This window comes from Amphiura filiformis, chromosome 11, assembly GCF_039555335.1.
Source record: "Amphiura filiformis chromosome 11, Afil_fr2py, whole genome shotgun sequence".
Lineage (NCBI taxonomy): Eukaryota > Metazoa > Echinodermata > Ophiuroidea > Amphilepidida > Amphiuridae > Amphiura > Amphiura filiformis.
The window spans coordinates 66,808,208-66,823,316 of record NC_092638.1 but is presented as its reverse complement, the minus strand read 5'-3'; the positions used below and the strand labels follow the sequence as shown (position 1 = coordinate 66,823,316).

The 15,109-nt window shown below is 36.4% G+C and overlaps 1 protein-coding gene across 1 annotated transcript in view; it reads right to left on the bottom strand.

Moving 5' to 3' along the window:
* The window catches only part of LOC140163878 (uncharacterized), a 175,583-nt gene that overhangs the window by 63,925 nt on the left and 96,549 nt on the right, over window positions 1–15,109 (bottom strand). Inside the window, 2 exon segments of the mRNA XM_072187193.1 lie at window positions 8,846–9,092; window positions 10,399–10,541. Coding sequence (XP_072043294.1) covers window positions 8,846–9,092; window positions 10,399–10,541 — 390 coding nt within the window.

Here is a 15,109-nt window from a genome sequence, read left to right as displayed (position 1 = left end):
GTACTACTTAAACCGCAATCCTCGATGCTACGCCGCAAGTTCAAGTCGCAATTCCAGAAAAGCGGAAGAAGGTTGTTCCAGATGTGGAAGACCGCAACACAAAGAAGGAAACAAATGCCCAGCCATGGGAAAAAGATGTAACAAATGTGGTGGAATGAATCATTTTTACGATCAGTGTAGAACAAAGAAATCAACTGGAAGAGTTAAACAATTTGAAGAAGTTGATGAGGAAACTGATGAGTATGAAGATGATTATGATGAGATATGTGCTTGTAGAAGTAAGAAAGATGAAAAACAAGTGTACGCAACAATGGAAATTGGAAGTAAAAGAAGAAGAAGAAAGTTTCAAATAGACACTGGAGCAAGTTGCAATGTTATGAGTTTCCAAGATTTGGACAATGAATCAAAAAGCATGATTGAACCAAGTAACAAAGATGAGGAACTAAAATGTATAACCAAAGCAAAATGAGACCATTGGGACACACGAAACTAAAAGTCAGAAATCCAGCCAATGGAAAGAAATACTTGATGACAGTTACAGTCATCAAAGAGCCATACTAAACCAATTATTGGCAAGAAAGCAGCCGAATACATGGGATTGGTAGAAATCCAGTATGAGAACATACAACTGGTAGACGCAGCAAACCAGATACTCGAGGAGTACACAGATGTCTTTGATGGACTTGGACATCTGCGGGACAGTACAAGATACAAGTTGACAAAACAGTCCCACCAGTCGGCGCAACCACCGGCGTCGTGTACCAGCGGCATTAAGAAAACCACTAAAAGACAAGTTGGATGAGTTGGAACAAAAGGAATAATAAGTCCAATAAAGAAACACACTCAATGGGGGTCAAGTGTGGTTATAGAGCACAAAAAGGACAAAAAGGACAAGCTTAGGATATGCCTAGATCCTAAACCACTCAATAAAGCAATCAGCGACCACACTACCAACTGCCAACAATTGAAGATGTTGCCACACGGTTGACAGATGCCAAAGTATTTTCTGTTCTTGATGCCAAGGATGGATTTTGGCAGGTTGAACTTGATCAAGAATCAGCTGAACTGACAACATTTCATACACCATTTGGAAGGTATTATTGGAATCGACTTCCATTTGGACTTTGCTCCGCTCCCGAAGAATTCCAGAGAAGAATTCATGAAGCATTACAAGGATTGGAAGGAGTAGAGGTTATCGCTGATGATATACTAGTAATAGGAAGAGGATCTGACATGGACACAGCCATAAAAGATCATGATCAGAACCTGACTAAATTACTAGAGAGAGCTAGAGAGAGACAATTAAAGCTGAACAAAGACAAAGTCAAACTACGATTAACGGAGGTGTCATATATTGGACATCTGCTGACAAGCAACGGGTTGAAACCGGACCCAAAGAAGATAGAAGCCATAGTTAATATGCCAACTCCCACAGACCTACCAGCCTTGAAGAGATTCTTGGGAATGGTAAACTATCTCTCCAAATTTCTTCCGAACTTATCGACAACCACTGAGTGTCTAAGAAAGCTGGAGGAGAAGGATGTCGTGTTTGTGTGGGAAGAACAACATGATAAAGCGATATCAAAGATTAAGTCGCTAATCACAAGCGAACCAGTGCTACGGTACTACAATGTGGCAGAACAGGTTACGCTACAGTGTGATCGTCCCAAAGCGGACTAGGAGCAACAATCCTACAGAGTGGTCAACCAATAGCATTCGCCTCAAGAGCGCTGACAGAAACAGAACAAAGATATGCGCAAATTGAAAAGGAAATGCTTGCTATAGTATATGGCTGTGAGCGATTTGACCAGTATTTGTATGGACAAACAGTTAAAGTTGAGTCAGAACACAAGCCTTTGGAAAAAAAAATAAAAAAGCCGTTATACAAAGCACCAAAAAGGCTACAAGGCATGATGATGCGACTCCAGAAGTATAACCTACAAGTTACATACAAACCAGGTCGTCACATGTATATCGCAGACACGTTAAGTCGTGCGTATCTGAACACTGATACAGAAGACAGTAACTATGGTGAGGTTAGACAGTTCGAAGAAATGAACATACTGAAATACCTACCAATTTCAGAAGAAAGACTGAAAGAAATCAAAGAGAAGACAAGAGAAGACAAGACACTTCAAAAGTTGCAAAATGTCATCAAGACTGGATGGCCAGAGAAGAACACAGTACCCAATGAGATCAAACCATACTACAACTTCAGAGAAGAAATGGTAGTAGTGGATGACATCATATTCAAAGGAAATAGAGTTGTCATACCTCATGATCTAATACCAGACATGAAAAACAGAATACATGCCAGCCACTTAGGACAAGAAACATGCCTAAGAAAAGCAAGAGAAGCTGTGTATTGGGTGAATATGAACAAAGATATGATAGACTACATATCAAAATGCAGTGTGTGCTCAGCAAAACCAACAGCACAGAGCAAAGAAGAGCTTCAGAGTCATGAAGTACCAGATAGACCTTGGTCGAAAGTGGGCACAGACTTATTTGAAATAGAAGGCAGAAAGTATGTCATAATTGTAGACTACTATTCCAACTATTGGGAGGTTGATTACCTTTCTGAAGCAACTGCAGACATCGTAATTGGCAAGATGAAATCTCAGTTTGCAAGACACGGCATACCAGATATAGTCGTTAGTGACAACGGACCACCATACTCTTCATCGAAATTTGAAGAATTTGCCAAGAAATGGGAATTCAAACACATAACGTCTTCCCCAGCCTACCCTCAGTCAAATGGTAAGGCTGAATCAGCGGTTAAGACAGCAAAGCACCTGCTGATGAAAGCTAAAGCATCCAAGAGTGATCCGTGTTTGGCTATGCTAGACTATCGTAACAGTCCAACACAAGGATCTGAAACAAGCCCAGTACAGAAGTTGATGAGTCGCCGAACAAAGTCTCTCTTGACGACAGCATCACAGTTGCTTAAACCAAAAGTGACAAAAGCTGTAAACAAAGAAATACAGAACAACCAGCAAAGACAACAAAAGTACTATAATCAAGGAGCAAAGAATTTGAAACCCTTGAATGTTGGTGATAGAGTTAGAGTTCAACCAATTGGACACAACAAAAAGTGGAAACCAGCAACAGTAAAGAAGAAATTGAACTTTAAATCCTATGAAGTACAGACAGATCAAGGACAACTTTTAGCGTCGTAACAGAAGACATCTGAAGAAAACACAAGAAAGTCAACAAGGCGACGATGATCCAGATTTAGACAGCAGCAGCAGTTTCAAGCCTGACACAGAAAATAACACCGCTCCGCAAATACCAGCAGCTGCAAGACAAGATCAAGATCTGAATTCACCACAACAGAAGAAATTCTCCAGATTTGGCAGAGAAATCAAGACAAGAAAGCCACTGGATTTGTGAATGTGAATCTGTGCATCATAGGGACTTACAGACTCAGTTATTAGAAAGTGTATAAATACATGTATTTTGAGACTGCAATTTAACATGAATTTTTTTTTTATGTTGCATAATAGAAAATATGCTTATAAAAATATATTTTTCAAAGTGAATTTGGTTTGGTAGTGTTTTCATGAGGATCCAAAATTCAAGACAAAATTTTGATCAGCAAAAGTCAGAGTATGACACTGTTTTTTTATCAAAAGTTTGTTTGCTATTCAGCTTCAGAAAAAAAAAAAAAATGAAGCAATCAGAAAAGTTTTGAATTGTGCCAGACAAGCAAAGTTATGCCATGTGCATGTGGTTGTCACACATGCAGTGTATAAAGTTAAGTTGCAGTCCAAGTGTTGAAATTGTTGTTGTTATGTTATTTTTTCTTGAAGAGTCAGAATAATACTCTTCTATCTAGGTGTAGAGCAATCGGATGCACATTGCTCAATCTTCAGAACACAGGATGTGGTTGTCCACCCACATCTCTACATAGCACACATGAAAATGTATTGTAACAGACATAAGAACTTCATAATTTTGTTTTGAATACCAAAATTTTGCGCTAATTAAATGCTGTTGAGGCCTATTGGCTACATTTTGCTTGCGCTACAAAGGTAACCCATGAAAGTTCATAATATTGTCTGAAATCAACAAAGCAATTACACGCATAACCAAAATGGTGTGTGAAGAAAGAAGATGGAATCAAGCAGTTAGTCACACCATGTAGATCACAAACAAGCTGTGACAAGGGCAGAATAATCCCTTAGCTGTTTGTGCAGATTAAGGAAAGTCTACTCCTTAGTCTGAGAGTTGTAGTTTAAGTTTAAACTCTAATCAGTTAAGAGTTAATGTGTTGTGAGTTACCAAAGTTGAAAGTTTCCAAATTCCAAATTAATCTTAAAGATTTTGAATCTGAAAAGGATACTTAATTTTGGAAATTGTTTTTAGTAAAATTTCAAAGATCATATAGCTATATAGCATATCTTGTAAAGAACATTCAGAGACACTAAAGACAGAGACTATAAAGGAACTCTTTGTTATTTCAATGATGAATCGTTTATTAATCATTTCAAACAAAGTTATAAAAAGGAAAGGATGTTGCAAGGTTAGGGATTTCTAGTATCCATACTTAGTGATAGATTATCAATATGCTAATGAACCGGCAACACCAATAATAAGAGCTTTTCAAGATGGCAGCCCGCATGGTTACATGTGTATCACACAGAACATTTAATAAATGTTTATAGTTACAAGATAACACGAACTTGTAAGAGGTATCTATTTCTGAACATCTTTGTCTATCAGCGCATTTATATTAGTTTCAAATGTTGCCTAATCATTTATGAAGTTGTTGTACATTCAGTTTTTCTTTCAAACATAAAGTGAAAATATATTTATTCTTATTTGTGTGATCTTCAGGAAGTTCACATGGAGGTGCTTGGCTGAATAAACACAAATTATCACATGCTATATAAGTTGGGCCATTCCAGTTGAAATCCATACACCCCTGTGAATAAATTACCTTAATCTCCCACACACGGAGTGTGAATTTCAAATAGAGTCACCCATTCAAGTAACCCCATTTGAAATTCACACTCCCTGTGTGGAAGATTAATGTCTTATCTTCCATAGGGGGTGTGTGGATTTCAACTGGTATAGTCCAACCAACCCATGCTTTTGCTCTTCTGATGTGCAATGTTGCTCACATGTTGGTCATGGTCAAATTTTGTCACTTGAGTGACTATTAACCATGTGATCGATCATGTGATCTGGTGGTGTGATCAAATTACTCTGAAGCATGTTATTATGCACTGTGCTTAGTTCTGCCAATAAGTAGGCCCCTATGTGGTACTACTACTACTAATGGTATTGGCCAGAGGTTGTTTAAATGTAACCCCAGAATACATTGCAGCCACTGACAGCATGTTTGAGAAACACATGGTTATTTTCAGAAAATATCACACTGGGCTCCTGCTGTGCATGGTCAAGGTTGTTATACAACAAGATAAGCTATGTGTCTGCATGCATGCATGTGCAAGAAACCTTTGCTGGTTACATCTTCTTTTCCCAAGCATTTAAAATATCTAAAATTGTTTGAAAAACACACAACTTTTTAACTTTCTTGGTGGCAATGTATCCACAAACATTACCCGTACCCAATTATCAATTCAAAACATAAAAGTTGTGATGAATATTCCATCAAAACTACTGGTTCTTATTTTGTACATAAATTCGAATGTGAAATGGTGTTGAAATGGCTCCTTTATTACACTGCACATAAAACCATACTGCATGCTGGGATTACATTGAATCAACCTCTGGGTATTGGCAAGCAACCAGTATTTAGAACTCCTATTTTTCGCTCTTATATTGTTGTGGATTTTTTTAACAAGTTTCTTTTTTTTGTTGACAAGCTTCTTCTTATGTATTTGGCATGTCCAACACAGGGAGTGTGAATTTCAAGTGGGGTTACCTGACTCCACTTAAAATCTACACTCCCTCTGTGGGAGATTAAGGGTGTGTTTTCCATAGGGGGTGTATGGATGTAAACTGGAAGAGCCCATTAAGAGCCTAAACCTGTTAGCTCTGAACTTTTTTTAGTTTCAGAAGATTATGTTTTCAACATTATCAGTTGGAAGAATTTCATTATTTCTTCATATTGTTTAAAATATAAGAATTAAGCAACATATCAATGCAACTTAAAAACTGAATGCAATGGACAGAAACAAAAAAAATACTTAATTTTTTACAGAAAGTAACTTTCTTAAAAAAAAAATAATGACCTTATAATTCTATGTTAGGGGTAGGATTAGAGTTATTATATGTATAAGATTAGGGGTTCAATTTTGTCTTGAATGATGTCCAATTATAATTAATATGCTTAGGATTTACAAGGTACAATTGACCTTTTTGCTAAATCCCATAATTTTGTGAGCTTGGACCCGAGATGTCATCATTTGACGTTACGCCAACGTGCACATTGTTACTGCAAATTTGAAAGCTGTGAAGTGTGCAGTAATGATACGTGCATCGGCATGACAATATCGCAGGTCTAACCGCAAAGAATTATGGGATTTACAGAAAAGGTCAATAAAAGGTCAGGACAGTGGTTGTAAGTATTGCAGATTTAGTACAGCGGTTAAAAAATGGGATCATAATGAAGGGGGGATCAGGTTTTAGTGTACACATGCCTGACCAGAGATTTTCAAGACATACCGTAAACAGGATTTCCTTTTTTGAGCAAAAAACAACCCAAACAAGAATTTAGAGTGGTTTTGTACCAAATTTTACCTCCTAAACAAGATTGAATCTGAATATCATCCCATAGCAGGATTTTATCTGAAAGGTACCACCTTTACAGGTTTTTGATCAAATATACTCTTTAACAATCCTTTTTAAAATATTTTTAATGTTTGGGTGATGGTCCTAATGCAAATCAGAAAACGCAACCTTTGAAAAACACACTGTAGGTATACTAAAATGACCCCTAAACACCTACAAGATTAAAAACAGGTGATTTTGACCCCTTAAACGTGATTTGTGCATTTAACATCATCCTCTGAAATGGACCTTTTCCATGTTTCTCTGGTCATGCGTGTATAAACTATGAAACAGAATCTTAGTATTAAATGGTGACTTTAATATTGCACAATATTCCACCATGTTGCAAAGAATTCCACCTAGATATAAAGTCCCAATGTACCAATATGAAATTCTGAGACCGCAATCCTAATTACATACTGTATATGAATATGATACTGAAAATAACATCCATATTACTCAGATTGCATCAGGAATGATAAATACAAAGAGTCATAGTGCATTCTGGGTAATCCTTTCTGTTAATTTGCCCCTTTCATGGATCAAAATTGTGTCTATAATTGAAGACAGAGATAAAAAGACTAGTTTGCGTGTGATGTCACTGTCATTCAAATTCCCTACGATCCTTGATTGGTTAATAGCGCGTAAAAGGAAGGTCGATTTATCTGGTGCCGATCGGAGAAAAGGAATAGCAGAACATGGCGAAACATTACGTACTTTTACAAGGCAACAAGCAACTTTTCTAGGCATTGTTGACATGGTGCCTTCGCGAAAGAAAGTTTCCTATTATAAAGACCTAACTTTTGAGACGGTTTGTATGTTTGAAGGTGCAAAATTAACAATAAGGCACCCGGTTTTACCGCCACGTTCAGCAACTCATATCATCACCCATTTGTAAACGAACCGTGCTCGAGTTTGATTGACAGATGACGTCAGATGCAAACTAGTCTTTTTTTATCTCTGTCTTCCAGTATAGTGCATGCATTATAGTATGCAAATGCATATTGATCCAGATTTGTATTGCATTGTTTAGAATCATCATGTCAGTAATAGTGAAAACTGTGCATATGGTGGAATCTGTGAAATACCACAGTGCTTGTTGCAAGTTCAAAATCATTCAAATGAATTATTCCAGTTGAATTCCATAAACCCCAATGGAAGACACAACCTTAATCTTCCACACAGTGGTTGTAGACTTCAAATGGAGTCATCCATTTAGGTAACCCCATTTCCCACTTTCCTGTGTCGGAGATTATGGACATGTCTAAGGGGGTATGGACTTCAACTGGAATAGCTCAAAAATCACACCAATCCAATGATGCAAAGTCCAAAATAAGTTAGTAATAATAATAATAATGATAGCAATTTTCTCAAATCCCAAACGGAAATCAAATGTGCAATAGCTTCATTTCAAACCATGCTATCAAAAACAAGGGCCAATTTCACAAAGACCATGAATGCATTGCAAAGGGCTGTACAATTTGTGACATGGCAAATTCTTCCCAACTTTGGACAATTTTTTGCACCCAAAATCAGCCACTTACAATGCAACAAAGTTTGTTATGAAAACTAGCACTACAAAATAAATTGTTATATTGACGTAACCCAACTTCTCTAAATTTGGGAGGAAAAAAAATTAGGGTCATGAAATGAACCCAATTTTTTAAATTTTGGGTGCATTTTGAAAAATTATTGGAAAATGTTTCAAAATGTACCCACCGTCCCAAAAAATTGTGCAATTTATGGAAAGAAAATGTGTAAAAATCACACAATTTGGGTGCTTTTTGGAAAGACAATGTGTAAAAATGCACCCAAAATCATATAATTTGAGCAAAATTTTAGAAAGGAAATTGGTGCATTTTGAAACATTATTGTAAAATGTTTCAAAATGTAACCAAAATCACACAATTTGGGTGCTTTATGGAAAGAAAATGTGTAAAAATCACACAATTTGGGTGCTTTTTGGAAAGAAAATGTGTAAAAATGTACCCAAAATCACACAATTTGGGTGCTTTTTAGAAAGGAAATGTGTAAAAATACACCCAGAATCACACACATTTTTCAGCCTGTTATACCAATATAACAAATTGTTTTTACACCTTACCTGTGTTGAGCCAAACTTCTTGGCTTCTACGGAGCGCGGTGATCCCGGATCAACTGAACTCAGGTTCATACTACGGGAAAGGCTGGATGCTGTGGACGATCCTATGGAGCTAATTGAACTAGTACTGCTGCTGCGTTTGTCCCTGCTGGTATTAAGTGTGTCCGGTCGACTTGGCGGCTTTCCCCGGACCTTGGTGACTTTGTGGACCGGTGCAAAGAGGCCATGTTTTTGTGTGCACTGGAAATATCTGATGCATAGGTGAAAAAGAGTAGAGTAGTTAAATAAATGTAAATAAAAAAAACATTTTTTGTTGTTGAAATTTTGAAAACTTTTTTTTTTATTTGGATTATGTCAAAACCAATATAATCAGCAAAAACAAAATATTTGGGGCTTGCAGGAAATAAACTTGTTGTTTCTCTTAGCCTTAATAATGCTCTGCATGCTAGCCATAGTCTTCAACATAAAAAATCCAAGTTTTGAGATATTTTCTCAAAATATTATTAAGAGCTATCTAAAGAACCACTGAATCAATACTAGGCTTGTTTGTACTCATTTTCTTGCATTTTTCATGCTGATTCCAAATATGGTAATGAAAAATTACAATTCTGAAATTTTTGAAATTTTGATTTTAAAAAATTTGTCGTCTGCAGTCGACACCCGCGTGGAGAGAGTTAAGCTTAATGGTACTGACAGCTACCTTTTACATGTATACACTCGACCAACATACTAATCCCGTTAAAATCCATACACCCCCTACGGAAGACATAACCCTAATCTCCCACACAGGGGGTGTAGATTTCAAATGGAATCACCCATTCAGGTAATCCCATTTGAAATTCACACTCCCTGTGTAGAAGATTATGGTCATGTCTTATGGATTTCAACTGGAATAGCACAATACATATAAATGCTGCACAAAAAGGAAGTCCACACTCTTACACTTCTATGAATCATAACGGGCTGTGCAATAATTAATAGCCCTGGGGAGGGTAAAATGGGGGGCAAGAAATTTTTAGCGAGCCAAAAGGGGGGGGGCAAGCAATTTTTGGCAAGCTGAGAGGGGGGGGAAGTGATTTTTGGCACACATTCACGGGGCGCCTTTTTAATAAAACGCTCTATAAAGGCTTAGGAAAACAGTACGTAAACGCTTAAATATGCAAATTTTCCTGCTCGCTGCGCTCACAACATACATATAGACCATTTAAAGTTTGAAAATTGGGATCCCAAAAATTTGGCATGTTTTTGGCGGGCCGAGAGAGGGGGGGGCGATTTTTTGCGGGCCAAGAGGGGGAGGCAAGCAATTTTTGGCATGCCGTTTGAAATTTTACCCCGGGCTCATAATTATTGCACAGCCCCTAAGTTTTACAATAACATTGACCTGAAAATTTTGTTAACTGTAGGGGCTTCACAAAAAATTGCAATGATTGAGATTTTAAATGAGCTATCTCACTCTCCTTTGGCAAATTCTGTGGTATCCATGTATCGTAGAGTACCCACCCAGTATCACTTACTCTACTCTATTCGCAACCGGCATATTAACTTTGCCATCTTACCTCGTTCCAGCCACAGCCCCGTCATTTTTGCCTTGCTCATCATCTAATTCTACACCTGCCCATTCTCCTTTGGCAAATTCTGTGGTACCCATGTACCGTAGGGTACCCAGTCTGGTACCACTCACCAGTACTCGATCTCCAACCTGCAAAATGAATCAAATACAGATATGAAATTAACATGAGTATAACTTCCATTGGAAAAAAAAGAAACTTCTGATGATCCGACTTTCAAAAGGATTATTTATAGGCAGAAAATCAGTTATTAAAAAATAACATAGAAAATTCCATTATTTTGGGTACACATTTCAAAATTGTAGGCATATTTTAAGATTTTACTTCAATGAAATTCTTTGTTTTGGACATTATGGAATCAGTTCATAGTGATCTGCCATGGGTGTGTTGATACGGTGTTTGCTGTCTGTTGACCCCATGGACACTACTGGCCATATTATTGGCCTCAAAGAACTATTTTGATGGTTAAAGAGGGCTATATGAGCATGATTGATAGATGGTACCATGTATTGAGCCAACAGATGTGGTAAGAATAATAGTCAGTAGCGCTGTCAAAGGATTTAAAATGAAATTGCTTCAAGATCTCAGAGATGCCAATATTAACACCCAGAAAATAGGGAGAATTCAAACAAAAAATTGTGAGGTTTCCAATGGCACATAACTTGTCAGAAATAGGGAGGTTGCCAAATTTGGGTGTCAAAATGGACAAAAATGTTTCCAAAAATAGGGAGCCTCCCTCTGAAGGGAGCCTCCCTCTGAAGCTCTGAAGCTATGATTTGTAAATACTGTATTCAATCCATTAACCGCCCAGGGCACTTAACAATGTCATTTTGGATGGGCGCTTATGTTTAACAATAATTGCAATGGCCAAAAATATTGATTTTAATATGTTTATGTGTAGTTGGTTCTCACACATGATTGGGGATCATGTGTAGTAAAGTCGCTGGATGACGCTGATAGGGGCATGGGCGGTTCATGGAACGAATACGGTACATGAAATAATGGAGAATACATGTATATTCATGATTATAATTATGAAATATGCTTTTAAATACCATTTTTCGCTACAATGTGAAAATGATGTCAACATGTTGAGACAGCTGTTTTGTGCGGTCATCTATTTGGCGTCTTTAAGTGTGTGCACGCCAGCACTTTGAAACTGGGCCCAATGAAATGCGCATTAACGTCACTGTCACATCAGGGTGGAAAATGGTTGTGAGAATGGTTAATGTTTTTAAAGTATGTTGTGATACATGAAATTTACATAAAGAACTGTTGATACTTGTGTGAAAACCAATATATTGAGGGATATAGTTAAACCCACAATTTCTCCGTGATACAGAAAAATGGAAAAATTCACAGAATTCGGGGTGTGCTCACAGAAATTTGAAAATTCCATAAAATAGTGAAAAACTGTGTAAAATGTCTAACTTTTGAAAACAAAGAAAAGTGATAATTTAGTAAAAATCAACCATTAAACAATCCATTCTAGCATTTATTCTGGCCTATGATGCAAGATTCTGGCCGATATGTAGCTATCGGAAGTACACACAAGACAATTGATTAAATGCTTAATTTTAATGGGGATGTTGAGGGGAGACTACAGTAAAAAGGTACATATAATTATATAAGACAAAATTACTCTTTTAAAAACATGCTTGTATTCACTTTTCAGTGCTTTATGTAAAATGGAAAATCACGGAGTCGTCCAATTTGTAACACGGAATTTAAATTTTGTAACACGGAAAAATCATGGCTTTAGATATAGTGCCAAAAGGCCCTAACTGCGATAGCTGCCCTACAGACATTTGACAATTTCTGCTTTCTATATTGTACACCTGGTAGCTATTACAGATAGGGCAATTGTTGCACAAAACATGTGATATTGAGGTGTTAGAGCAGGAAGGCCATATCTACAATAGCTGCCGTATGGACAATTTCTAAATTCTATACTGTCCACATAATAAAATATGGCACATGGGAGCTAATTTGCAGATAGGTCTTTCTTTTACGCACAGTTCACTTAGTCTACCACAGAAGGAGAATGTTTTTCATGAAATAAATTGAAATTGGCTTGGGTTAATTATTTTGAAACCCATACTCCCTCTGCATATGGCTTTACCTAAAAAAAAAATTTTACCTTTTTTTACATTTACCAAATGGAAGTTACCAACAATCTATTGTGTTTGAAACCCTTCCTCCCTTTGTGGAAGACTATCTAAATCTTCTACAAGGGGAGTATAGATTTCAAACAGAATTGCCAATGTTAGACTGTATTAACTAGCCTTAATGTGATCAAATAGAAGGTAGTTTCTTTTCAAGCAAAATTAGTTTAGTAACTTTATCAAATTAATTTTCAAGTCCATTATATAAAAGAAATTATTAATATTATGCCCTATAAAAGCTAGACATTATGGTTAAAGAGGTTATCTACATGTAAATTAATTATATATTCGGTAGATATTTGTAACTGGGTTTTTAAAAGTGAATGTTGAATGTTTTTTTATAACTACATGTTGTATTACAAAAATTATATTATTATTAATGTTACCTATATACTGTATTGTAATACATGGTTACAATATATGATTTCTCTGCCTATAGCTAAATATATAAATGCCACAAACTACTGACAATTATAATGGTGGGTAATCACTGATTTGCTAGACAATACACCTTAAAATTCTATTAAAGAAAAGGATGATCTCATACAAATGAAGCTGTTGAATTTGGAAACTGTGACTTAGATGGCCATCATATATGCACTTCGAAAGAATTTTGAGTTATTTGCGATTTTTTATGGTGAAATTGACTTCATTTATGCTTCTTGGTGCTTGGAGCAGTCAGCTATCAGACAAGATATCTTACCCTTCCCAGAATCCTCTGCTATCAGAGAAGATATCTTACCCTTCCCAGAATCCCCTGCAACATGATGAATCACCTCATTTCATCAAATGACACTCACATTACTTTGTACAGGTTCCCTTTGTTTTCATTTTGAAAATAGACAGGCTAAACATTGGTCAATAGTCATAATAAACATATTTTACCAGATCTGGCTGGATGTGCTCTGTTCATTTTGGTAGCATCGACCCATGTTGCACAAGATAGCAAATCAGTACAGAAAATTGAAATGGAAGAAATGCATTATGGGAAGCATAAGATATCTGCTCTGGGCAACTATAATTTGTTGTGAAAATGATAGTGATTCATATGGCCCTGCAAGGTGCTGTTATGAGTCCCCCCCCCCGAAAGTTCTGCATATTTGAATGTTTTCGTACCATTTTCCTAAGACTTTTTGGAGCGTTTATCCCAAGTATGACTCCCTTTTACACTAGTAAAAAGTCACGCTTCAATTCTGACCATATCTTGGACCGTTCCATTTGAAAACTACACCCCCACTGTAGAAATTTTTTTAATTCCAACCGAATTCAACAGTTCTAATTACTCCAGATCCAACTATTTTTCATCCATAAAAAGCGGAAATGGTGTGTACGATTATGAAATTTCAAACAAGCACTATGGACCACAATGACCTCATCCCAATGGCATAGTCCAATAACCTCAATTAAACAATCATAGTGCAAAACTTGACCTCAAATTGCAGAGTATGATTTTTTGTACCCAAATTTTCAAAGGTCATTCAATAAATTTACAAATGTATTGGGGTAAAAGAACTGTGCTCTGACAGATGAGCATGTTGTTAATCCTAGTGAAGCTTTTCTACTTAGGCCAAATTGTGCTAAATTCAACTGGATTTTTATAAATTTCTACAATTTTCAGCTGCAATGTCACATAAATCTAGCCAACAGTTTCCAGCTAGAGACAATCAGATGCAATTGGAATTGAGATGGCACTGAAATCTTAAACAGGGGGTATGTGAATTTCAAATGGAATAGCCCATTAAATTGAGTGGGGGCTTCATCTTCAGGAAAAATTGAAATTGACTTTGTATATTCAGCGGACACATGTAAAAAAAAGCTACTTTTGAATTTAAAAACTGATATACTAGCAATTTTCACGAATTTTATTTGATGCTCTTATAAACTAACATTGGACTTTGGAGGTCATGATCGAATAGTGACTGAACACGGGTTGTGTGAATTCAACAGTAAATATGTCAACATTGAATTGCGACTTTTTCCTTGTGTAAACGGGTCTATGATTATTTGGTTGGTTATGTGACTACACCTACTCCCCATTCCAGATAAATACAGCACTAATATTTTGGGATTAAAAAAATATGATCAAGTTCTGCAAAATAAAACATAACTAAATCCTAATCCTTTAGTTAGTCCTAACTGGCAATAAAAGTACAATTTTAATATTTGGCCAATTTCTTAAAAAAAGAGCCAAAAACATGCATTTTGTCATGTTTTCTGACAATCGAGTCACACAAATCAAAGACTTGGAACAAGTCTAAGCATTCAAAATCTTGAGTACATGCCGCAAATTTGCTCTAATTCCCACTTTTTTGTGTTACTAAAAACATGTCTTTTCCAAAATCTAGAATACATAAACTGAAATTAGTCTTAGTACAAGTCTTTGAGCTTGATTGTCACAGCATACAAAAACACCCTAAAAACGCATGTTTTTGGCCCTTATTTCCAAAAATTGGCCAAGTATTAAAGTTTTACTTTTATTGCCAGTTAGGATTAGGATTTAGCTATGTTTCATTTGGCAAAACAGGATAATATTT